Source organism: Vicugna pacos, chromosome 35 (assembly GCF_048564905.1).
Source record: "Vicugna pacos chromosome 35, VicPac4, whole genome shotgun sequence".
Lineage (NCBI taxonomy): Eukaryota > Metazoa > Chordata > Mammalia > Artiodactyla > Camelidae > Vicugna > Vicugna pacos.
Window position 1 is genome coordinate 8,859,077 of NC_133021.1, and position 24,762 is coordinate 8,883,838.

General features: G+C 42.7%; 1 protein-coding gene across 8 annotated transcripts in view; it reads right to left on the reverse strand.

Annotated features, from left to right (window-relative positions):
- Positions 1–24,762, reverse strand: part of LOC140691493 (uncharacterized) — a 194,019-nt gene that overhangs the window by 23,551 nt on the left and 145,706 nt on the right. For 2 of the 8 annotated variants that reach the window (XR_012067191.1, XM_072955138.1), the window contains one exon: positions 564–697. Coding sequence is in view for 1 of the 8 variants with exons in the window: in XM_072955138.1 (XP_072811239.1) it covers positions 564–697 (134 nt within the window). In the remaining 7 variants the exon portion in view is untranslated. Of the gene's footprint in view, positions 1–422; positions 698–1,227; positions 1,289–2,479; positions 2,624–3,175; positions 3,332–9,595; positions 9,684–24,762 lie in introns of those variants that run through there. The other 6 variants (XR_012067182.1, XR_012067184.1, XR_012067190.1 and 3 more) reach the window with 6 other exon arrangements.

The window sequence follows — 24,762 nt, forward strand, 5'->3', positions numbered from 1 at the left end:
CAGCAGCTTTTACTCTCAGGAAAAAAGGGGAAGGGAAGTAGGGGACTTTCGGTACCACCACAGTTCTCTTTTCAGAATTTCAATTAAGTATACTTGGAATTTACTTAAGTACAAAGTAAAATGGACGATGCCTCCACAAAACAGAATGCTATACTGGTCATTAAAAATCATGTCAGGGGAGATAGAATATTGTAGAAAAATGTGTAATAAGCCGAATGGAAAATGGAGGTCTCCACACAGTAAACAGGCACACAGTGCTCGCTGGTTTTTATGACAGAGCTGATACACACTGATGAAAAGAACAGAAAATAGATGTTAAAGTGTTAATTATTATCTTTGAGTACTGGGACCAGGATAGACCCTTTTGACTCTTTTTTCAGACTTTTATATTAAATACACATTATTTTTCATCTGAAAAATGCATTTTTAGATGTCTAGTACCACACATTGGAAAAAATACATGAGTAGTTACAGAAACAAATAACTAGGAGACACCGCAGCACCGTCACACAGTGTAGAAAGGGCGATCCTGAATAACACCACGCAGTTACATAAGGACCCACAAAGTGAGAGCACCCGCTGTAACAGGACGCGGCTCCCTTCCATTTGTCAGTTGTGTCTTCAGGGCTGAGGCATTTCTGAGCACGGCCAGTGTCAGTGCTGGTGTCTGGATGGATGCCACTGGAGGTGAGGGCACCTGCAAGCCGAGAGGAAGAACAGAAGTAATCCTCTGCTTTTTCTGTCTTGTTTCTTTGTTACTTTTAAAGAGAGGCGTAAATAAGATAAACTGAATCTTCCTTACTGAAATTTCAGTAATGAAGCCATTTTTAAAGTGTTCACAACTTATATTCTGCCTATAACTGTCTTTTCAAAAAAGCCTCATATTTATTAAATGTTAATTAACTCAGTTAATTAACTACCTGTTGAAACCTTTTAAAAAACATGAAATGCACTACGTGAAAGCACCACACATGCAGTGACTAGCTCAGCTGTCTTTACGGCAGTGCAGTCAGCCCCCACCATCCCGAGACCCTGAACTCCTGATGCTGGGAAGAGAGCACGCTGCTTCCTCAGATGGAGAGAAACGGTAAAAGCATTTTCTGAAATCTACAGCACTGACAAAACATAACTGCTTAATCCCAGGCTCCTTTGAGGCTGTCATTTTCCGTTTCTGGCCAACACCCGTCAATGAGCAGAACCACCCCATTCCCGAGTCATGGGACTCACGTGGGCAGCAGTTTTGGAGAAATTTCCAGTTATAGAATGTTAACCAACTATACATAAAACTCTGAAAAAGAAAAGATGCAATACTCAGATTTTGGAAGACACTCAAAATATTCTCCTAAGTCTTAGTATTTGGAAAGGCTGGGCTTCTCCTAAGCCACTTATTTATTTCACAGCCAGTGAGCATCTCCCTCAAACCCTGCTTCCCTGTGTGTGCTGGGAGCCTCAGGCACATTGATGCTGTCTATCTTATAAGTCACAAGGCAGAGGCGTGTGTCTCACGCCTGCAACTCTCACACAGGCTCAACTCCGAGCCTCAATTTGTGAACTTGGCCCCATTTTCTCACCTGTTTATTTGGTATCTGTTCTTCTGTAAGCTGCCTGAAGTGCTTCTTGGAACAAGTCAGAAGAATGAGTGGGTAGAGAAATGGACAGATGGACAGGTGAGAGATGGGCAGACAAACAGGGAGACTCCAAGAGAAGGGGAGCAAACAAAATTTCCTATGCAAAACCCTCTTCTAGTCAAGGAAGAAAACCATCACGAAGAAGTGTGAAGAGGCAGGTGGCTTAGGACTCTTTCCTGGATTCCATCAAAAGTCACACCACGTGATGAGAGGGTAGAAGTATAAATAATAAAAGAAAAAAAGCATGCATGTTTGAAAAATATATCTACATTATGTACTTTCTAAAGAATAGATTTATATCAGCAAGGCTCAATAACACAATCTTTGGGTATTTACAGAAGTGAGAATCCCATCTCCAATCCGCAAGACATCCCTTCGGAGCACTGAGGGTCTACACGGTGCGATCATAAAGCCGTAACCGCAAAAGCTGTGCTATCCTGCACTTACGAGGAACGAGCAGCTGTGCTTGGCCTGCCCACGTGCGTCGTTTACAACCCACAGCACCTCTATGGGGGAGGGATGACTAGCGAGCCCTGTCTCTGCAGGAAAGAAAAAAGTCCGGGAGAGGCTAAGCCGACCTACAAGTTCTCCATTTCACAGGACTTGTCACTCCAGAGCAGGACTCGAACTCGGCCCACGTTTGTAACCACAGTACTACCGTAATTTATGTGCTTTTTGTGTGTATAATACATTTGTTTCTGGCATGAAAGTGTATTTAATAAATGATCGGTTGTCTTGTATATCTCATTAGCTCACAATCTTTATATTTTTGAATTGTACTCTTCCCCTGGAGAAATGAACGGAAAGAGCAGTGGTCAGAATGAGGTGGGGCTTCATTCTTTATCTGTTACCTCATCTCATCCAAGTCCCCAAGCAGGGAGAAGGAGCAAATGTTCTCTTCATCTTTTAAAGAGAGGGCTCCAGTGATGGTGATTTACTCAACTCCAAAACTAAGTCTGGGGGAAGGGCACATGCAGCAACGAGAGCAGTATCACCTGTAGGAAGGCGAAAAGAGCTCAGGGGATGGCTCAATGGGTCAGCCTGATTTAATTTCAATTGATAATTCAATAACACACTCTAAAAATACTAGCATGAAATGGATTTGCTCTTTCTTGACATCTAGCAAGTTTCCACAGCCCACATGTAACATTATCATGAACTAGTGAAAAGAAGAGTCCACAGACAAGGAAAATCAATGCCACAGGCAGGCTGAAACCCAGGCTGGAGGAAAGGAAGAGAAAGGGCATATTTAAGAAGAGGGGAAAGTCTGGGAAAAAGACATCATCACAAGGACTCTCAAGCGTCATCCAGCAATCATATAATCATTCTTTCAAGAGAGAGTTACTTAGGTCCTATTTTGTGCGAGATTTTACAAAGGGCAAAGAGAGACCACAGCGTCCATGGTGGCAGCAAGTTGCGGGGCTATAATACAATTCTAATCTTGGTACCTTGCACAATTGTCCTCAGTATAAAGGCAAAAATTAAAGTAAAATAATACTATGTAAACCATACACGTTGCTGAAATAAATTAAAGAAGACCTAAATACCTGGAAAGACAAACCACGCAAATTCCTGGATCACATGACAATATTCTTGGGATGGCAGTGCTCCCCAGAGTGAAGCACACATACAACGTGGTCTTGATCACAATCCCAGCGGGCTCCTCAGCAATAACTGACTAGCTTCTGCTACAATTCATATGGGTATTCGAGGGTCTCAGTAACCAAAACGTACCTGAAAGAGTAGAACAAAGTGAGAGGACTTGTAATTCTCAATTTCAAACATTACAACTGTATCTACAAGTGAGATTAGAGGCCATTTTTAAGGTATTATTGTGTTTATCCTTATTTTCTAAATTCTGTACAATGAATATACCTGTTAGAATAAGAAAAATAAAAACTAAAGTATCTTTTAAAACATGCACACCGATTCATTCATTGGGGAAAATTATTTTAACTATAAAGAGGTAAACAAATATCTAGTGAAAAAGGACTACTTAAAAACAAGTCTGCATTTACAATTTTCATAAATTGAAAACTGAAAAGCACAAACACATCAAATTTCTAGGGAGACTGGTGAAACATATTAATAATTATTTTCAAAAATTCTAATTGCACAATGAAAACACAAGAAAGAGAAAATCGTGATTGACAGGAAACTGCGAACACGTGGAGAGCAAAGGCCTTGAAATCACTGTTCCTTTAACTCTGCTACTAGCTCAATAGGAGAGGAAATTCCTCACTGAGGGGACAGTGGAATCCCATGCATAAGATAGGATACACAGTACAAACTGCAGTAGTATCGGGAGTGAATATGTTAGAAGAATTCTGAAGTTACAACATTGCTGAAAAACTATAAAAACACTGACAGACAGATTAAAACACACAGTCATACATATTATATAGAAACATGAACTCTGCTCCCATGTTGCATAGAAATACAAACATATATGTTCATTTATGGGCACTGATTACTTTATCCCAGGTAGAATATTTCAACTAAAACAAATAATCATTATTACACTCCTATTGTCAAATGTACTTGATAACTTACTCTGCTATGTAACCATATGTGTCTAAGATAGATCTAAAATTAGTGAAAAAGAGCTTTGTATGGTTTCTTGAATTCTTCTCAAAATTCCAAGCTTAATTTTAAAATAGATCTGAGCAGTATTTCTATATTATCTTTTCCCTTGTGAAATGAACAACACAGTCTTTTGTCAAAATTCTGTGCTTACAATGATTCACGAGCACCATATCCTCACAAAACTGCTGGACAGCAAGTCACTATCCAGACACTGTGACCAAATAAATGAAACAGAAGGAAGACAGTGATCCTATTCTGGAGGGCTTATAGTCTGTGTCAACACTGGGGTTTTTACTTGATTGGTTTGATTGGGTAGCAAAATAAAATCAATCAAGTACTTTCTTTGAGCATTCTATAAGTCATGACTGTTTTTAGTGTCATTAGCAGGAAAGACTTAAGCATGACTTGATTAGGTCAACTAGCAACAATCATCACTGGAGAGTGAGTAATAAAGAAGTTAACTGATAGCAATGCTTCTGCCTACATGAGACCTAAAATAAATCTACACTGATATCCGAAAGGAAAATAAGGAGATGAGGTCCCCAATGAGAAAACAAACTAACAAGAAATCAAAAAATGAAAGTAATTTTCATTAACGATTCCAGGCAGTAGTGGAGCATGGTGGTGAAGATCACAAATGCTGGGGACAAACATGAGGGTCTGAAATCCCACAGCACTAGGTAGATGTGACACTGACATTTCAGTGAAATTTTCTGCATCTCAGTCTCCTATCCATAGACTGGGGACAACAACTGCACCCATCTCCTATAACGGTCCTAAGAATTAAGTTATTTTATATATAAAAGCTTAAATAAAATACCTCAGAGTTTAAATAATACCCCAAAAGCACAAGAAACAAAGAAAACAGAGACAAATTTCAGTTCATCAAAATTTAAAACTTTGCTTCAAAGGGCACCATCCAGAAAGTGAAACAACAACACAGAGGAGAAAATTTTTTCAAATCACTTATCTGGTAAGGAATTTGTATCTCAAAATGAAGAAAAAAAAACCCTACAACTCAACAATAAAAAGGCAACTCAATTAAAAGGTTAATAAAGTATCTGAAAAGGTATTTTTCAAGGAAAATATACAAATGTCCATAAAGCACAATGTAATGATGTTCAATAGCATTAGCTGTAAGGGAAATCAAGTCAAAACCACTTGGAGAAACCGCTTCACACTCACTACAATAGGGTATAATAAAAAAAAAAGCGTAACAAGCACTAAAGAGGACACAGAGGAAGCGGAGCACGCAGCCCTTGCTGGTGAGGATGTAACACAGCGTGGCCACTTTGGAAAACAGCCTGGCAGGGCCTCAGAGAGTTGAACATTTCGTTTCTGACTTACCCAGCAATTCTGCTCTCTGGGCACACACGTAAGAGAACTGAAAACAAATATCCACATAAATAATACCACATGAGTGTTCACGGCGACATTACTCATCACAGCCAAAAACAGAAACAACCCAAATGCGTATCACCTGATGAATGGGTAAACAGTGGGGCCCAGCCATAGAGTGGAATGTTATTCAGCAATAGCATAGCATAGAATAGTGACTAAGGCCACAACATGAGCAAATATTGAAAACGTTACTCAGTGTGAAAGAAGTCAGTCACAATAGACGTTTCCACTTATATGAAGTGACTCGATTTACATGAAATGTCCAGCACAGGCAAATCCACAGAGAGAAAAGTGGCTCCTTGGGGCTGGGGGAGGATGGGGAAGATGGGAATGTCTGTTTATGCGTACAGGGCTTCCTGTTGGGGGGATGAAAATATTCTAAGATTGAATGGGATGCACAATTCTGGGCATAGAGTAAAAACCGATGTACATTTTAATGGGTGAATTGTATTAAAACTCTTAAGAACAAAAGGACCTTGGGCCAGTATCTTCCATAGTAAATGCAAATTGCTAACTTTTATTAGAGGAAAAAGAAACTGCTCTCAGCATGAAAGCAGGAGATCAGCAAATGTGAGTTAACCGAAATTGGACAAGAGCATTTCACTTGAAACAGTTGCTGAGTGTACACGAAATATTCAGAAATAGGAAAATCACCTTGACATCACGAGGAAGCATTCTGTTTCAAATACAGATCAAGGATTCGGCAAGCCCAGCTGCCAGAAATGACCAGAGAAGAAACCTGGTTTATAAAACTAGCACCAGAGACAACAAGGAATGGTGATGAGGAAAGCAGGCGGCAAATATCTGGAACAGTTCACTACAAATAATTTCTCCACCAAAAATTGAAAAATAAAATGAAAGTGATGAAATGCTCTGTTGACATCTCGAGAATGGGCTTCCTTCGGTGCTCGACTGTTCTGTAACCCCGATTGAGAGACTAAGGAGAATCAGCATGGCTCCTGGGGGTCCCCAAAGGACTGCCCACCAGCACGCTGACCACCATCACATCTGCCAGGTTTGAATTGCAGAGAAGAGACCAAGTTCTGAAAGGCACAGGAAATATTGACAAGGGAAGAAAACGCTGAGGTCAGTCCTGGGACAGAGGCCCTCTGAGCAGAGGCCAGAAGGCTGCAGGTGAACTGCAGTAGACCTGGGGCAGGAAGGGATCACGGGGGAGCATATCTCAATTCTCTTCTGTCTCTGCCTCCGGTAGGAGAGATAAAGCCTGCATCCTTCTCACCTGGAACTGTGGGTACTGGCTGGAAGAAGTCTTACTGACAAGGAATGATTATTCAAGGCTCTGTGGAAAAAGTCAAGAAATCGAGAGGGATTAGGGAGCCATCTCCATGAGCCTCTCAAATGCTCCCATATTTATAGGGTATAATCAAAGGAAAACTTCGTTAACAGTTGTGAGATAGTAAGGAGGAAATTCGGGAAAGACAGGATGAGGCAGAGAATGTAGAATACACAATGAGTACAAAGGATTAGTGTATCTTTAGGGAAGTCATGGGGTGAGGGGAACAAGATACATTTTTAGATATGTTCATTAAAAAGCAGACCACCAGACCAGCCAGGTCCTTGTTTTGGGGATAATACATTATCTAACAACACACAAGCCCAGCGTTTATAGCTGAGGGTCTCGGTCCTTGCTTTACAACCAGCAGAGTGCTATCTAAAACCTCAACTACACAAGCAAAGCATTGTCTCTGCTTTTTAAGGCAAGGAGTCTGGAGTGAGGATGCACAGGAACTTGCTTGTAAAGCAGTATCAAAGCATATTTTTTCTTCTTAAAATTCAGAGGCGACTGGGGTGTGTTACAATTTGTTAACCCAATCATCTGCTTCCACATGGAACCATTATGGAGGACACCCTAGGATGAAAATCCTGGATGTGGGTCTTTTCCTGCCATCTTCACCCACTCTATCAGGGTCTAGGCACATCCGTGAATAACGATCCTACAGTACCACTCACTCTCTTAACTCCTGGTGATTGAAACTTAATTTTAGCTCTACACAACTTAACGTAGAAAAGTTTCAGCAATAAAAGATATAATATTCCATTTATATCTCATCATATTACTGATTTTCTGATTGCTCTAAGCTGCTTCTACTTGGTAAAGCACCTCATTCTGAAGCTGAATTCAGTAATTTCCATTGTGCATTTCTAGCCAGTTTGGGCTTACTAACTTCTTTTGGTCAAATATCGATATACTTAATTGATTTCTTTGTTTATCAATTTCAACCAGGAGGAGAGGGAGTGTCACTCTTTTCCTCAGCCCACCCTCAACTCTTTTCCCATCAACTCAGGCCTCCTGAAAACAAAACAAAGTATTTTTTTCCCTTCTACTCTTTCCACAAACCCAACAGGAAACATCAGCCTGGAGAAAGAATTCAACACAAATGTTAAAACAAAAATCTATAAACCTGAAACAATACCATCTCCGAATCATGATACACAATGACATGAGATTAAGTGTGTCAGGCACAAAGCATGAGGGAGCCTGACTACCTGATTTCTATTCTTCAAAGGAAGGAAGGTTTTCGTATTTTTTATTATCATTCTTGGTCATTGTTTCTGATTATGCCAAAAAATAATTTATGAAATATTTATGCACTGCAATAACTGATTTTTATTGTATCAATTTTAGAAGGCATTCAGAGGGGATAGGAAAACCCACCTCTGTAAAAAATGCAAAATTTCTTCCCCTGTTAAGAACACGTATACAAAATGCAACAGAGAATTCAAATTCTTGTGGAGAGGAGCAAAAGACACAGAATCAAATCAAAGTCATTACAATGAGTCAATTTAATATTCACTGGACAAACATGCTCAATGCATACAAATAATTTTAAAGGCACACTGCAAACCATTCACTTAATGATCTGCAGGCTAGAGGAAGAATTTCACTCTTTAACAGACAACAGAATCAATAGGGTGCCCCACCAAACAAGGAGCAGTGAACAATCAGGTTTTTAACAGTTCTGAGAAATCAGCATATTCTAAAGATCAAAATCCAGAAATTTTAAACATTCATTCAAACCACAATGAAAAAAGCACTTAAAGAAAAAAAAAAAAAAAGAAAGTAAGCACATAGATCATTGCAACAGAACAATGAGAATTTCTTGTACCGCTAGAAGAAAGAACAGGATATAGCCTTTTACTTGAAAAGAGACTACTTTTAAAAATAACTGCTAAAACACATTTCATCATTCATGTTGCATTTAAAAATCTGAGGTACATGTATCTGATCAGAAAAGCAATTTTGAATAATAGTATGTTACAATTCAGTGCCAGTTTGCTTTAGAAGAAAAGAGAAAAGTTACTGTTTCTAATTCTGCACAAAGTTTAAAGAACCTCCCTGCCTCTATCTCCTCCCATTTCCTAAGCTCATGCTCCCTAATCCTTCTGAAACAAGTATGAGAAAGTCTTATTCCCAATATGCCAAATGACAACTGAATATCAATTTATTAGTGTAAATATATGCCAACACCTTGAAATGGAGGAGAAAGGTATCAGAAGTCTATATGGAATTTCTTTCTACCTTCTTGAAATCACACACACCAACGTTCACACAGACACAGACACAGACACAGACACATACCCCCTGGATTACTGGGCACTTCACAAGCTTAGTACTTACAACTTGTAGAAGGTAACTTTGTAGTTACTTTAAAATACAAAACTGTCAGCTTTTGAAAGCCTTCATCATCTGCTAAACCATCTAAATATCAAAGAGACCCAATTAGCCTTCTCTGTAGAATGTAATTTCCCTTGATGGCAAAACAGTCTCTAAGAAGTACTGGATCAAAGATTCGTGTTTATCACTACCTATGATCGTTTTTAAGCACATTAACAGATTCAGAAATGTATGTCTCAAAAACATTTATTCCTATTGAAATAGTATACGTGTTCAATTGTCTATACAGTGACTAGGTCCCATGATGGTGTTTAAGAGCTATTTTGTGTATAGCAATATTTACCTTCAAGTGCAGAAAAGGAGGGTGTGTATTACTCAGTTGTAGAGCACCTGCTTAGCATGCACAATGTCCTGGCTTCAGTCCCCAGTACCTCCAAAAAAAATAAATAAAAATAAGTGCATATTTAAAAATAAGAATAAAGTTATAAAAAATGCAGACTAAAAACCACTGCAATCTAGGTGCTACAATTATACTAAAAAAACAAGTGTTTCTATCAAATATTAACTATATGCCAATCACAGAGACAACCAAAAGTCACACCTGAAGCATCACGTGTGATTCTCAGCAACCCTACTAAGTAGACACGGATGAGAAACCCGGCTCTGCGGATGAGGAGACGGAGCTCGGAGGAGCCGGGGACGCTGACTGTCCTGCTACCCGTGACACCGCGTCAGCCCAGGGCAAGCGCTGACAGAGCTGCACTGAGGGGACACCCAGCTGCATGGAACCTTGGGGCACTGGGGAGTCCCAGAAAACACTAAAAACTTTTCAGTGAAAAACCAGCTAAAATATATTACACTGTGCTGCATCCTTTAAACAGGGAAAGTGACTGAGACCTTTTTGATGCCTCCGTGTCCTTTCTGCCATTATCAGTTACTTGCCCTCACAGTGCGACCAGTGATGATCTGGACCCCATATGAAGTGCACTCAGATGGAAGAGCTTTTAAAGCTGGTTTATGAAGTTTGTAAGACTGTCTATGACTCACAAAGGCGGTCATTCATCACTTCTCACCGGTGTGGACGTACCACCTGAAATCACTCCTTTCTGCTTTTTAAAATCCCTTCATCTACTCCAGACTTTTCAACAGCAAAGAAGTAGCTCAACCACAGACAGTGGACAGCTTTTCACCAAATGGACTCGAACAGCCCATCTGACAACCTGGAAGCCCTTGTCTTCTATTAAACCCACTTCCAGGTACTTCATCATTTTCTGATTGGTGGACTCGGCCTCTGACTGGCCTACTCAGAGAGCTCCCAACCTCACATCCAGGGGTGGGAGAGGACCATGCTGTTGGGGGAAATCAGTGAGGAAGCTGGACATCCTCCAGCCACGTCTGCACGGGTAGAAGTGCCTCAAAGTGCTCAGAAATTATACCGTCATCATCCCTGGGCTCCCATGGACTGGTTTCACATTAACCAAGCTCATGAGACACTGATGCAAGAAAACCAGAAACTTAGCTTATTAATGTAACAGAAGACGTGAATCTATGAACCAGACTGAAATATCAGAGTTCAACCATGAGTACATTTTCTCCTCCACGGCCCAATCACGGGCAGGCAGTCACATGGCAAGCATGGACAGAAACGGAGCAGGAAGGGTTTCTAGATTAATTCAATGGACTATATTTCTATTATACGAACAGATCTACTGCCCAGAAGTCAATTAACGCCAATCACGGTGCACTCTCCGTGGACAGCGGCAAGACATGACTATGAGCTCCTGTGTAACACTCCTTTCCCTGTCCTTTCTAGGCTAACTGATGCACAGAGGTATAAAGATTCAGGGATGTCGATAATGCTAAACACCCAAAGCCCATCTCTGGGAACCTCAAAACCAGACAGCCAGGGTTTAAATACCAGCTCTGCCAATTACTAGTTCTGTGATTTTGCCAACTTAATTACCCTCTGTGTGCCTCAATTTCCACACTGTAAAACTGGGATAACAATCAAACCTTCCTTACTCGCTTGTTGAGAAGATTGAAGGATTCATTTCTGTAAAATGCTCAGAAAAGAATGTAGCACATTTTGGGTGTTCAACAAATGTCAACTTAATATCAAATTGTTTTACAAGTCTCCCCTCTAATCATCTTATCTGTTTCCTGGCTAGCCTAAGTCCCAAATAAAATCCTTATTTCTCCTTTTACACACTCTTGGGGAGCACCCTTATGTTCCATCCAACCACCTGTTTAAACTGAGGGAGTGGATGTCTCCTAACCACTCCTCTGGGCCATGGAGGGTTCTTCTCCCTTCACACCCCTGGCCCCTGGCCCACAGCTAGCACTCATTACACTAACAGAGTGAGGTGTGAGTCCGGGGAGACAAGCAGGGCATGTGAAACCCTTCCTTTCACTCCAGTGTTGGTCACCATTGGGAAGCACGCGGGATGCTCAGCTCCATGTCAGGAAAGCCCTGTGCATGAAAGGGCAGGTCTTCTCAAGGGAAGGCTCGCTGTGGCCCAGAGCTACATGGGACAGGGTGAGTCTGTATTTCTGGGACACAGTATCATGACACGCATTTTCCCACAGCCTTGAAGTTCATGGAGAACGTGGCTTCATCAGTAACAAAGAAGACATTTATTGCCTGTATACTCTTTTGTGTCATCTCTCAGTAGGCTGCTGGAGACAACATATGTATAAGTATTGGATCTCCTTAAACCCCAAAATATATGAAGTAACAAATAATTCTGTGGCTTAACGTTGGTTTAGGGCGACTGTGTAACAGTTCTGACTCTGCTGATGCTAAATTATGGGTATAGGAACTATGGAACCTCCTCAAATATCTTTCATCATAAAACCATCTCTTCTTATTTTCCTGTTTCTTAGTAATTGCCAAAGACTCTCAAATGATGGCTTCACACAAAACAGCAGCTAAAGTTTAAGAGCCCTCTTGACATACACACTGTGGTAAACACTGCACATAATTTCTAATTCTCACAATTCTACAAATCAGATACGAATGTCCCCATCTCATAGACGAGGGAAAAACTCAAAACGAACTGACTCAGGCTCAAGTGGCTCAGTGGCAGCGCGTGCAGGCAAACCATATCAAAAACTACACCCCTTCATATATGTACCAAATCTCCTACCACCAATTAACACACAGCGGCGGGGTCAAAACTCAGGGAACTCAATACACTTTTCACCTTTAAGGTCCTCCAGATGCCGCTTCTAGCTGTTTTATAAAATCCCGGCTCACTGGTTTCTAACACTAGAAGAAAAGTCCGATTTTGCTATTATTTGCACAGCAAGTCTGAAATGTTCACAGTGAGATGACAGAATAAATCTAAGATATAAGCAGAATAACTTTTCCAGTTAGACAGACATAATGGACATTGGGCTATTCTGAAGCATTAAGTAAAGTAATCAAAATAAAATAACGTTGTTTAAGCCTCCTTTTACAAACAGAAAAGTTAAGACTGTAAGTAGGTGCAGCAGTGCCACCTATGGGTAAAATGACCTTCCAGGTTACCAGGAAAGATGCAACACAAAAATTGCCTGTAGGATCAGTAACGAGAATCAGATAAATAAAACTTATATAGCACATGCTGCACTTTGATTCGGGGGAAAGGAGGGATATTCAGTATTTAATCTGATATTGCTAATACTCCTGAATATAAACAGAAGATATAGGCTCATGGAAACTCATCTTAGAAGAGGAAAGAATCCAGTTCAGCCACTTCATTTTACAGGAGGGGAAACTGAGACATGGGATCTGTACTCCTGGCAATCAGCAGCAAAGTTCTCCTATGCCTCATGTCTTGCACTGTAGCAAAAACCAACAGATCTGTACTAGGCCTATATTCATAAAATTCACGTTTGTATTTTTCCAACAGTAGGTTATCTAAGTATCTTGCAAAATACTAAAAGAGCCAGGATATCATACAATTTTGTTGCCATACAAAAACATTTATTTACATAATAAAACAGCATGAGCTTTATTCTCTCTATTAAAAAAGTGACATGTCAAATCAATGTTTTGATATTTTAAACCTGTTAAGAATGTAGAAAAAAATCAAAATTTTCTTTAATCACAAAATAGAGGAGCTTATTCCCTGAAAATGATCAATATGGATTTTACTAAACTTAACGGATCTGGTCAGAATCCCACGAATTTAAATGTCTGAGTGGATGGTTACACGGCAACATAAATTCTGATTTGTAACAATACATATTCTGTGTAAATAATCTTCAAGGTCATCTGATTAAGGCAATTTAACTAGTCCCTGTCTCACTAGAATGATACAGATTTCATTAAAACTTCATACTACACCAAAAAAAAAAAATGAATCCTTGTTACTTTAAACCATATTCAAATATATCATACAAATACATATTGAATATGTATCAGAAATAAGCGACACTCTTTAGTATTCAGAGTTGATCCTTCTAAAATATCTGTCATTGTGACAGCACAATTTTATTAAGCACCTCTTGGGTTCTTTGTATACAAGGCATCTACCTCTCACAGTCAGACAAATTAAACGATATTACTCAAATTTCACAAATGAGGAAATGTACTTAAGCCATGAAAATAAAGTACATATTCATCAACAGGAAAGAAAAGAGTAAAGACTTTTCTTACAATATTCACTGACAATCTTTTCTTCCATATTAAAACTACATAAAACCAATTCAGTCTTTGTAAGTATTTCTGTCAAAAAGGGCCACAAGAGAAAAACAAGCAACATCATTAGCAGTGGTTGGACTTTAAGAGCTCACTTCTCTTTTGCACTATAATTATTTTTAATGTTTTGTTTTTAGTGCTTACAGAGCACTAAAATAAAAAAAATAGCTTTTTATGTAATTACCTGAGAATTAAAAATTTGTGAAAATGAACAATTTTAATTTCTGCCACTCTGTCTCAACTTCTTAATGGTGTCTCTCCTTTCAAGGCCTCATCAGTCTGAGATCACTAAACTCGGCCGTTTATGGAGTCACAGGTGTTCGGGTAACCACTTAACGGGAGGCTGATAAGAGGAGTAATTAAGAATGCATTCTGTGCAGCCTGGGTTCCAGCACCGAGCTAGCCACAGCCTGCTGCATGTAATTTGGGACAAGCTGCTCCATCTCTCAATCCCTCAGCTGCAAAAAAGGAGACACTGATACCTACAATCAAACACCTGCTATGAATTAAAACATGAGGAAAACATTTTAGCCTTAGGTAGGTGTCCACTCACAGTGAGTTTGGTCATTATGATGATGAGGATGGCTGTTAACAAATTAAGCTAGACCAAACAGGAGAAATCCCCTTAAAGGAGAAACATTTTAAGTCAATGAGCATTTCTTTTTGGATGAATTGTAGAATATTCTAATGATTTTTTAATAAACCAAATTTTGTCCATTAATTATAGATTTACAGGTTCATGGACAAGTCTCCAGAAAAAGAATTAGAGGCCTCTTACCTCTGTAAACTAAGAAAGTAAATTTTAACAAAAATCACGGAGGAGATTATACCTCATTTGGGAGAGTAAGTGCTTAACATGCATGAGGCACTCAGTTCAGTCCCCATTAACTCCATTTAAAAACATGGTTTTTTAGGAAATGGAAAATTAAAGCAAAAAGATGGAGGAATACAGAATTTTTTAGAGACTCATCTCAGATTTAAGATGGGGAAGAAACCATCCATTTCTCAGAAGAAATCTTGAGGACTATGTAAACTGGATCTGAGATGTCTAGTCCTTTAACATTATTCAAGAATTCATATTACCAAGTCTTAAAATTACCTGATAACGCACAGTGGTGATACTGATCATAACAGCTTCCATCACGGATCGAGCTCCGGCTAGGACTGCTCTGTTCTGACATCTCTGCCCCTCAGGCCTCACCAGGCTGAGAGCACTAAATTCGGTCATTCAAGAGCATCTTTTGTAAGTCCTCCATTTGTGCTTCTGACTCTCCCCTCACCAGCTCCTCTGAGGGAAGCACTGTTATCATCTTTCCCACTCACAGATAAGGCCACTGAGGCACAGAGACTAAACTCGTTCCAGGTCACATTGGCATTAAAGGAATTCTGTATTTCTGCTGTTTGCTTTTGACAAAGGAATCTGAGATATCAATTCAAGGCAGACTGTTAAATAATCAAGTCTGTCAGGTCTTCACCTCAAAGAGCAGATACTATAAATTCCTGATGTAGGATGAGGCTGCCGCCACAAACTGACTCAGCTTGAAATTAATATCCAAGATGAAGCAGCGGATACACGTAAATATTCACGATTGTCAAGTCTGCTCACGGGTCTGGGCCCTTCACTGCCTGAACGGGGGTGCAATCCCCACCCGTGTCTGGGAGAGGAGCGCGGCTCTTCCCCGGCTCACCCAGGCTTCACGGGGTATTTCCCCCCACAGACTGGCCTCAATGATTAAAAGATCTCAAGATTTTTACACCATGCAAATCTAAAAGACATTTCTGCAGATGGAGCACTTTCTCAGGCTTAAATCTTTTTTGCCTACACTCAGCCAGGGGGAAAAAAGAAACATGACTCTACAAAGTCTCTGACCCGCACCACTCACAGGAGTAGAATGGCCAGAGCAGAAGATGATTCTTCACATTGCAGGATGAGAAAAAAATAAAGATGCCCCGACAACAGGCACTCCCAGAGACAGTGCTCAGCAGTCTTCTGCACACTCACGGTTGTGCAGCCCTCATCACCTTCTATTTCCAGAACACTTCATCACCCCAAAAGAATCCCCCTGTCACTAGCGGTCACTCCCTAATCCCCCTCCAACCAGCTCCTTCCAACCATCACCTGCTCTCTGCCTCTGCATGTGCCTATTCTGGGCTTTTCATATCACTGAAATCAACAATATGTGGGCATTTGTGTCTGCTTCCTTTCAATTAACATGCTGTTATCAAGTCTTGTACATTTTGAAGTGGTATCAGCATCTCTTTCTTTTTTTTTTTTTTTGAAAACGTTAAAGATTATTAGAAGGTGGTAAGTACTATCAAAAAGAGTAGAGTGGAGCATAAGTGATTGGGTTTCAAAGGGAAAAGTGTGGGTTGAACAGTCAAAGTGGACTTCCCAAAACAGGTGGCATTTTTCATTTTCCTCTTCTTTTTTGTCTTTTTTATTCACTCTTACGTGTGAATAATATTCCACTATATGGAGATACTACATTCTGTTCATCCATTCAGCAGCTATTTATGGACGAGGCCAGAAAAATGAGTGTAAGAGGTGACTAGCATGTATGGCATTGAAGCAAAGGGCAAAATGTGCTTTCAAAAAAATCCAACAAAGAGAGGCACAAGGAAATTCAGTCTGTTTCTGAGCAAAGTGCTTGCTTGCTTCGGCAGGACTACCGTGCAGGGCTGGGGTGGATATTGGCAGGAGTCACGGTGAGGGAGTCAACTAAGACTCCCCACTGCAAGCAGCTCAGCCAATCCTCCTCCCTCATCCTGTATTGTTAGAGAAATGTTTCTAGGTTACTCTTATTTCAAGTAATAGCATTTTAACTGCACATCTGATCATCTCCATCAGACCACATTATCTCCAAGCCACAGAAAATCATTCACTGACCGGAGCAGCTCCAGGACATAAAGGTGAATGATCAGGGAGTCCTGCAGCATTCCAGCCTGCAGGCACAAACCCCACATGTGCCCTGGTGATGTCCAGAAAATAAAATGCATGGAAATTTCTCACTGCTGGCACACGACATCTGCCCTCAAATTGCCCCAAAATCATGCTGGCAAAGCACTACTCAACCCTCTCACTATAAAAAAACCAAAAAGCTAAGAAGGCAAATTTAGGCTCTCCCATTGAAAACCAGCAACCATCACTGCCAGTATCTGAGCAGGAGTGCTCCTGACTTCGAAAACCACTGCGCAGATACTTTTCAAACGTGAAACTCATATATGTATTCCAAATAGATGATATTGCAGTAGGATTTTTCTTTTCAAAATTTCCACTTGCAACATTAGCACAAGAAAATTTATGTTTAGGCTTTAAAAAAATCATTTATCCTCCACTTTCTTAGTTTTGAACTTATTATTATTTTATAAATGGAGTTATGCTGTGTATTATAAACCGTTTGATTTCTGAAAACAAGACCTTTATGACCTCACTATTTCAGAGCAAACTTTAACGATTCTTTGAGAGGTGGGACCTGGGGCGCTCACTAACAGCTCTTTAAATACTGACAAGGATGTGCTATTAAGTAATGCAAAGGCTCTAACTTCACATTAGCTCAGAAAGCAAAGAAACCACACCAAAGACTTCCTTAAATATTTTATATATTCGTATTCTTTTGAATATTAAAATTCTTAAAAGAGGATTTTTTGAAAAAGAAAACAGCTGTTTTAAATTTCCTCTCACCAAGAAAGCAATCTTTATCAAGAATAAAAACCCCTATGGAAATCGAAATGACAGGACGTTTCTAGCTAAGTGAACATCCAGATATGAACACAAACCTAAATCCAATCAGATCTCACTCGAACGAGCTCAACAAAGTCCTGGGCAACCCTGGAAATTAGCTCTTTTGTTCCAAATGTTGGCTGAGCTAAGATCATCAAACAAGGAAGGGAAAGAGAGAAGACAAAAGTCCACCTGGCAGCCTCCATCAGTTTTCTTACAGCCACAAGGTGCCTCAAGGGCGGCTCCACTAACAAGCCCCCCATAAAGAAAGCCGGCATCCACACTGCCCCTGCCATCCCCAAGTAGCCCCGATGCCCATATCCCAGCCTGTGAAGGGTATTCTTATGATCCCCCAGTTGGTGGCACCCACCCCCTCATCCCCGCTACACACACAGAGCCACGGCAGCCTTCCCAAATCACAAATTTGATTACATCAACCCACTTCGAATGCTTCAGAGGCTCCCTGTTAGAGTTCTAGCCCCACCCCAGACCCTGCTTGCCCAGCCTCACCTCAGTACACAGGTTCCCAGTGACCTCAGGGGTCCCCTGACATGCTCCTACCTCTCACTTGCCTCCAGGCTCATTTTGACTGTTTCCCAAGGAAGCCTTCCCTCCCTCCAACCTCCACAATTTGTTCCTCTCTTCCTAGAACATTCTAGGCTAAGTCAACTTCTGACAATGCTAAGCTCTCAAGAAGCAAATACATTTTGCTTATTATCGTGGCTACACCCTCTCTCCCCTATACTCACAGAAGTGCACGTGTTATGAATAAATGAATGACGGGTTGGATCTCAAAGGGACAGACATACCTGCTCTCGCCCATCCCGATCCTTCTGTCTGTAGAATATCAGAAGCAAAACCTGAAGTACCTTTCCTGAGGGTCACTTTCTGTTGACACCCTTCACTGCCTACTGTGTCAGTTCTAGTAAAACTCAACTTCTTCCAAAGCCCTACACCACGGACTGTCTCCAGTGTCCTCCCGAGCAGGGGCTCCCTCCACCCTGGACTGCACAGGGCACTCTCCCCGGGTCCCCACGCCAAAAGCCTCCAGGCCTCTGCCCGGGCTGCACCTGCGACCTGAGCCACATTCTTGACTCCTTCTCCTGGCTGACTCTTACTCTGTCCTCACAACTGAATTTAGAGCCCATTTCTTCCAGGAAGTCCTCTCTGATAATGTCCTTAAGTCTTGTCTGGGCTCTATCTATAGCGGCAATATATGGAGACCAACTGGGTGCCTGCTCCTAATAAGACCACGAACCCTTGGGGGCCACGTGGGAAGGAGTGAGAGATTACAAGACGGGTGGGGGAATCAAAAAACAAAAATCACAGCCCAAGTCCCAAATTCAAGGATACTTTCTCAGAAAAAAGTATAAACTATTTCAAACGGGTCCAATTTGGCTACTATTTTTGTGGCTTGGGGACAGCAAGAACTTGGTGTTCTAGTCCAAAACCTAGGTTACATGCAAAGAAATGTATATATTCATATCCAAAGGAAACAAGAGCTGCTCAACAACAGTTTGCAGTTAGAACTGAAAGGAAATTTGATAAAGGCAATCTCTCTCTCGCTCTTCTTTCTTTTCTGGAATCATATAATTTTAGAAGTATTTGCGTGACTAACAGATGGCTACAGCCCGTGATTTTGCACAGGAGTGTTTGGGGGTTAGGAAGCCCAGATTAGATTCACTCTGTAAATGCAATCACACCAACACACTGATAGGTGCCGTGGTGGTGAAGCTGATGTTCCAAAGCAGGCAACCTTATTCTGTAAGAGAACTCTAAATAGAAAGCAAGAAATGCAATGTCCTATACTGAATTTCATTTGCTATATGGGTCATTAATTGATAGTATATCTTGACTAATGGAACCCAAATATAAATTGTCAACGTCGGTTTTCTTCATCTGACCGTTTTATGCTAACTTTGGATATTAAACACTCACTCCATACGGAAAGCTCAGGTTTACGCTGCAGCACAGTTACATCCCGCGGAAGAAAGCTGACCAAGGGAGAACTGGAGAGTTTCCGTTCAGAAGCTGCAGAGTCTGGTTTTGCACCTGTACATCATTTGCAACCACGTCATCTTCAAAGGAGTTAGACGTTACCTCTGTGGGGCGAAAAGCACTGCGTGCTTCAGAACCATCAAAGAACGCTGAGCTTTGTGAAACAGTCCAGAGGCGCTTAAATCATACTTTTACTGAAAGGCTCCAAAACTGACCCACTTCACCATTCCAGGTATAACAGGGAAGTACTGGAAACAGTAGAGAGAACATGACCTTGAAGTCTGACAAGGCCCTGCTTGAATCCTGCTACAGCATTTACTAGCCGCTAAACAGACCAATTCCTTAACCCCTCTGAGAAGGCTTCCCAATCTGCAAAAGGGGGCTGCCACTGCCCACCTGGGAGGCATGGATGTGAATGCAACACGCAAGTAGGGCGGCCGACTGGTACCTGACACGGGGCCTGGCTAGTTTCCCTCCGCTGCCCTTCTGCCCCTTTAAACTTGCACTGTTCCCCCGGTAACGATCAAGCCCCCGGAACAGACTGCCCGTATCTTCTGTGTATCCCTGGATACATGCCTTTCCCTTAGGAGGCCAGAAAAACAACTGCCTCCTCCCAAGTCACTAACAATGTTCTTAAGAGTCTGGGTATTTTTAACTCTATTTTTCAGGGAGACTACTCCAGAACTTTCCAAGCACCATTCTCCAGGTTGGCTCCCCTCCCTTTGCCCATCCCTTCTCACCTCAGATCCTCTGTCTGACTGCCTTCTGTTCATGGGAAAGAGAGTCCGGTAAGGTGGGGACTCCCTAGGCCTCCCTCCCTCCCTCACAGGTGACTGTGACTACATTCTCCCCACTCCCCACTCCAACTTCAGCTTCTGAGGACTCTACCATCCCAGACCCTGCAGCCTCTGCACCTTCCCAAGACGCACATGTGGCCACGACCCTCCCTGCAGATTTCTTCCTGGTTGGCCCTGCCCACCCCCTGGCCCCTTAAGGATAAATAGCATTGCTCTGAAAATGGCAAATGCAGCTAACTGACACACCAAAGCTGCATGGTCTGGGCTTTCCTCCAACCCAGGCACAGCCCTGCCACCCCTCAGCCTCAGTCTGCAGCCCTCGAGAAGATCTAATTCACATGCAAGGCTGTGAACACCAGCTAAGAATGACGACTCCCAACTTGTATCTCTAGTCCGTCTACTTCACTTGAGCCCCAGGCTCATCGAACAGAGTGCCTCTTTGAAGTCCTAACTTGGATGAAAAATGGCATCTTAAAAATGCCTCATGTCCACCATTTACTCTGGAATTTGATTCCTGGCAGGTATCTCCCAGACTCCCCATTTTAGTAACAGCCCCAGCACCCACCTAGTTGTCTGAGGTCACATTCAATTTCCACTCTTCCCTCCCCCCGGCCCTGCCCTGCAATCAGTCCTGTTATTTATGACAATAAGTCCATCTCAAGTGTGGTTCTGCAGGGACCATGGTCGGAACCCCACAAGCTCACAGCATGGTGCACTGAATAACAGTCCTCCGTAGGGTGCTCCCCGGCGGGGGAGGCATCTCCTGCCACTGGACACCTCAGAAGGCACTGGATTCTCACACAGGAGGCCCAGGAGAAGGGACTCAAGGTTCTCCCGTGGTCTGAGCTTTGAAGGGCCCGAGGTCTGCGGGAGCTCCTAATTAGCAGACACACTTGCCAATGAGCAGATGAGGATGTGGGAACCCAGGCAAGGCTGTTCTCACTCCAACTCCTGGGCTCATGGGATCCACGGGAAAGGCCTGTGTCCAGGGTACAGCCCGGCCATCACAGATCCCAGCCTGCAATTGCCAACCCGGACAGCCTAGACTCCATCTACTTGCGACACTTACTTCTGTTCTGTTCCCCACCCAGAATGTGATGGACTCATTCAGATATTCTGGCCTGTCTCAAGTGAGACAAATTCAGTGAAAAATGAAGTGTCCACATTTGGACCAGAGCATGAAAGGAGAAACAAGGCCTCATGGTCAGCATGATGGTGGTGGCCACACCCTTCCACCGGGTGAGATGAACCATGGTGAGGGTGAGAATCCAGGGTCCTAGGTCGGCCAAATCATCTTCCTTCATGGTTGTCTGGGGTGTTGGAGACTGACTACCACAAACTAATGACACGGCCGTCAGTGGTGAACGTCAGCTGCAACAGAAACGGATTCAGCTATTTACTACCAACATGGGTTAAAAGTAAATCCCTGGGTAGGAAGTTCTGCACGGCTGCTGAGGCAAACCACAGACCCAGCTCTGAATGCCCACTGGCTGAAGCAGAGAGGAAGCTATGGCCCTTTTAGCTGTCCCTGTGTCCAACAGATCCAGGTGAGCCAGCTACTTAGGAGAAGGCCATGTTGTCCTGATACTCAGAAAAACCAGCCTCGTAAAGGGAACAAAATAGTGGCATGGATTTTAGACCCAATTCTGCCCCTTTATGAAGGCAAAGTAAAGTAAATGGCACGGGGAAGTTGAATGCAAAAAAAAAAAAAATTAAAGAACCAAACGGTGACTGCTTCCTCCAACAGCGTCCCCTGCAGATGCTCACCCCCGAGCCGGCCACTTCCTCACCAGTGACCACCGGCCAGGAAGCGCCGTCACGCACGTCACACAGCGACAGCCAGGAACCTCGTGCCGAGCACGTTTGTATAAAAGCAGGAATCGTGCAAGTTGCCGCAGAATTTGACTTTACAAGTTTAAATACTCCATGAAAAGAATCCCTCAGCAGCCGCCTAAATCAATTCGCATCTCACTTCTTCAAAACAATGAAACAAATTTAATAAGGGCGCATTTGTCACCAAATAAAAAGAGGACCAAACAGGTTCCTCAAAGCAAGGATTTTAACAGGTATCAAAAACCAGTGGGTAATGTGCAAACAAAGTAAATATTCCAAAAATTAAGAAAATACAAAATGACGAGGATAATACCTGGATCAAGACAGCTGTTAAGTTTTTGCTTCTTAAAATGATTGAGACAGCATGGATGGCAATCTGGCTATTTCCAATGCAGGATGTGCACAGCCCACATTTTCAGATGCAACAACATGCTCACTGGGCAGTACAAGTGAAAAAGGAATAAAGAAAAAGGAAAAGATGAAGACGAGAAAATTAGAAACACACAAGAACAAAAATGATTTTGACAGCATGTACAAGAATTTACGTGAGTGTGTGAGGCCAGGGACGCGGGGATGGTGAAACCCACCCTCACCTCTTGCTCCAGGGAAAGCAGGGACCTGAGGGGAGCGGTGCGGCCGGACGACCCCAACGTGGTCAGCGCCCCTAACCCAAAATCCACCTACAAGCATCTAGGCAGATTTTGAGCTACAAATTGTGGTCGCATTTCATTCTGGACCGTTTTACTCACTTCCACCAAGAGTAGCAGGAGAGAATTAGGCTCTGCTCCTTCACCAAAGCATTGTTTAAAAAACTAATGACTGTGGAATACTAAAAGCAACAATGTGGTAAAAGTGACTGGAGGAGAATGTGCTTGACCTGAGCTCACTGGCCGCGTTATCTCACTGACGTTCAGAAGCTGGCTGAGCTCTTATGGTACCAGGACAGACAGACCCACAAGGAGGGAGATTTAATGCGCTGCTGTATTTTGATGCCGGGAGCCATGCCTGGTACATGAGGTTCTGGGTAATCAATGGTGACAGTGTCAAACACTGTGGGCTAAGTACATATTCGGCTACTCCGCCAAGTCCCAAGGGCAGACTTCAAAAGACAAAAATAAGCTGGCATTCTTTGGTGGCTCTGCAGACTCAGAGACAAGCATTTGTTGAGTAAAAATGTCACCAGTGACTCCTATGACAAAAGAGGAGGCACTGGCGTGGGGGCTGGGGCAGGGCTCAAGGCTTCAACTGCTCACTCACCAGTCTGTCCTGGGGGAGAAGGTGGTCCCTGCTTACGTTGCACCGATGCACCTACCTTGACTAATGCCTGGGGCCTCAGCAGGTGTTGACAGGTGAGGTGAACAGAGCCAGACTCGGTGTAGCACGGTGCTGGGAGCTATGCCCTCAGCAGTGCCCAGGCTCCTAAACATACCAGCACATCCCCAAGAAGCAGAAGGGGAGTGCGGGCATGTAGATCACAGGGCCCTGTGAGGACAAGCACAGATCATGGCCACGACAAGCCTCTCCCCTTCCTTAAGCCATACAGGTATATCTGGGAGGAACAGAAAATTCATCCAGAGACCGCTAGGTGGGCTCTCGCAGGTGGGACTCGGGTCCACTTCTCTTCTCACTCACAGGGCTGGTCTAGATATTCTTTTTATCAATTCTCTAGCATCTTCTCCTCCAACTTACCAACAACCAGAAAGTAGGATCTGATCTTAGGTAAGTTCAAGAATCACAGAGCACTGCCTTCACGGCGGGCCCAGCAGCATGTGCCAGGTTCTCGAACCGTCACCTGTGGGACCACCATGAGCCCTCTCCAGACACAAGGACAGAGGCCATAGGACGGGGGGACACAGCTTCCCTTACTCTCCCCAGCAAAGGGGGACCACTTCTCGGCAAAGACATCTCATCCTCTTCTGCCCGAGGGACAGCACGATAGATACACCGGGAAACAGAGCAGAAGGTGGGGGGGTAGGCAGCCCAAAAGAGCTCGTCTGTACTTCCGAGGCAAAGTGGGGACTTTGACTTAATCACAGGGACAAACTGAGAATGAACATTTCCCTGCTCTGTCCCATACACCGTGATACGCCTTTCCCTGCATAAGGAGTTCATTCGGGAGTCCCTGGCGGTGTTTCTGATGTCCTAACTTGGCATGGTGGCTGTCGGGCAAGAAGAGAGGGCCTGAGCCGAACAGGTGCTGGGCCTGAGAGGCAGGAGACACCGGCTCCAGCCCCAGCTCAACCAGTGCCCCGTTCCGCCTCTCGGGGTTAAGCATCTCATCCAAAAGCAAAGGAATGAGACTGTCCCAGGACAGGCTGCCCAACAGAAATGAAATGAGAGCCATGTAAAGAAAGTTTCCCAGTTGCCACGTATAAAATAGTAAACAAAAAAACAAACCAACAAACAAAAAACAAATACTAGAAACTGATTTTAAGAACAGATCTTACTTAATCAACTGTATGTAAAATACTATCATT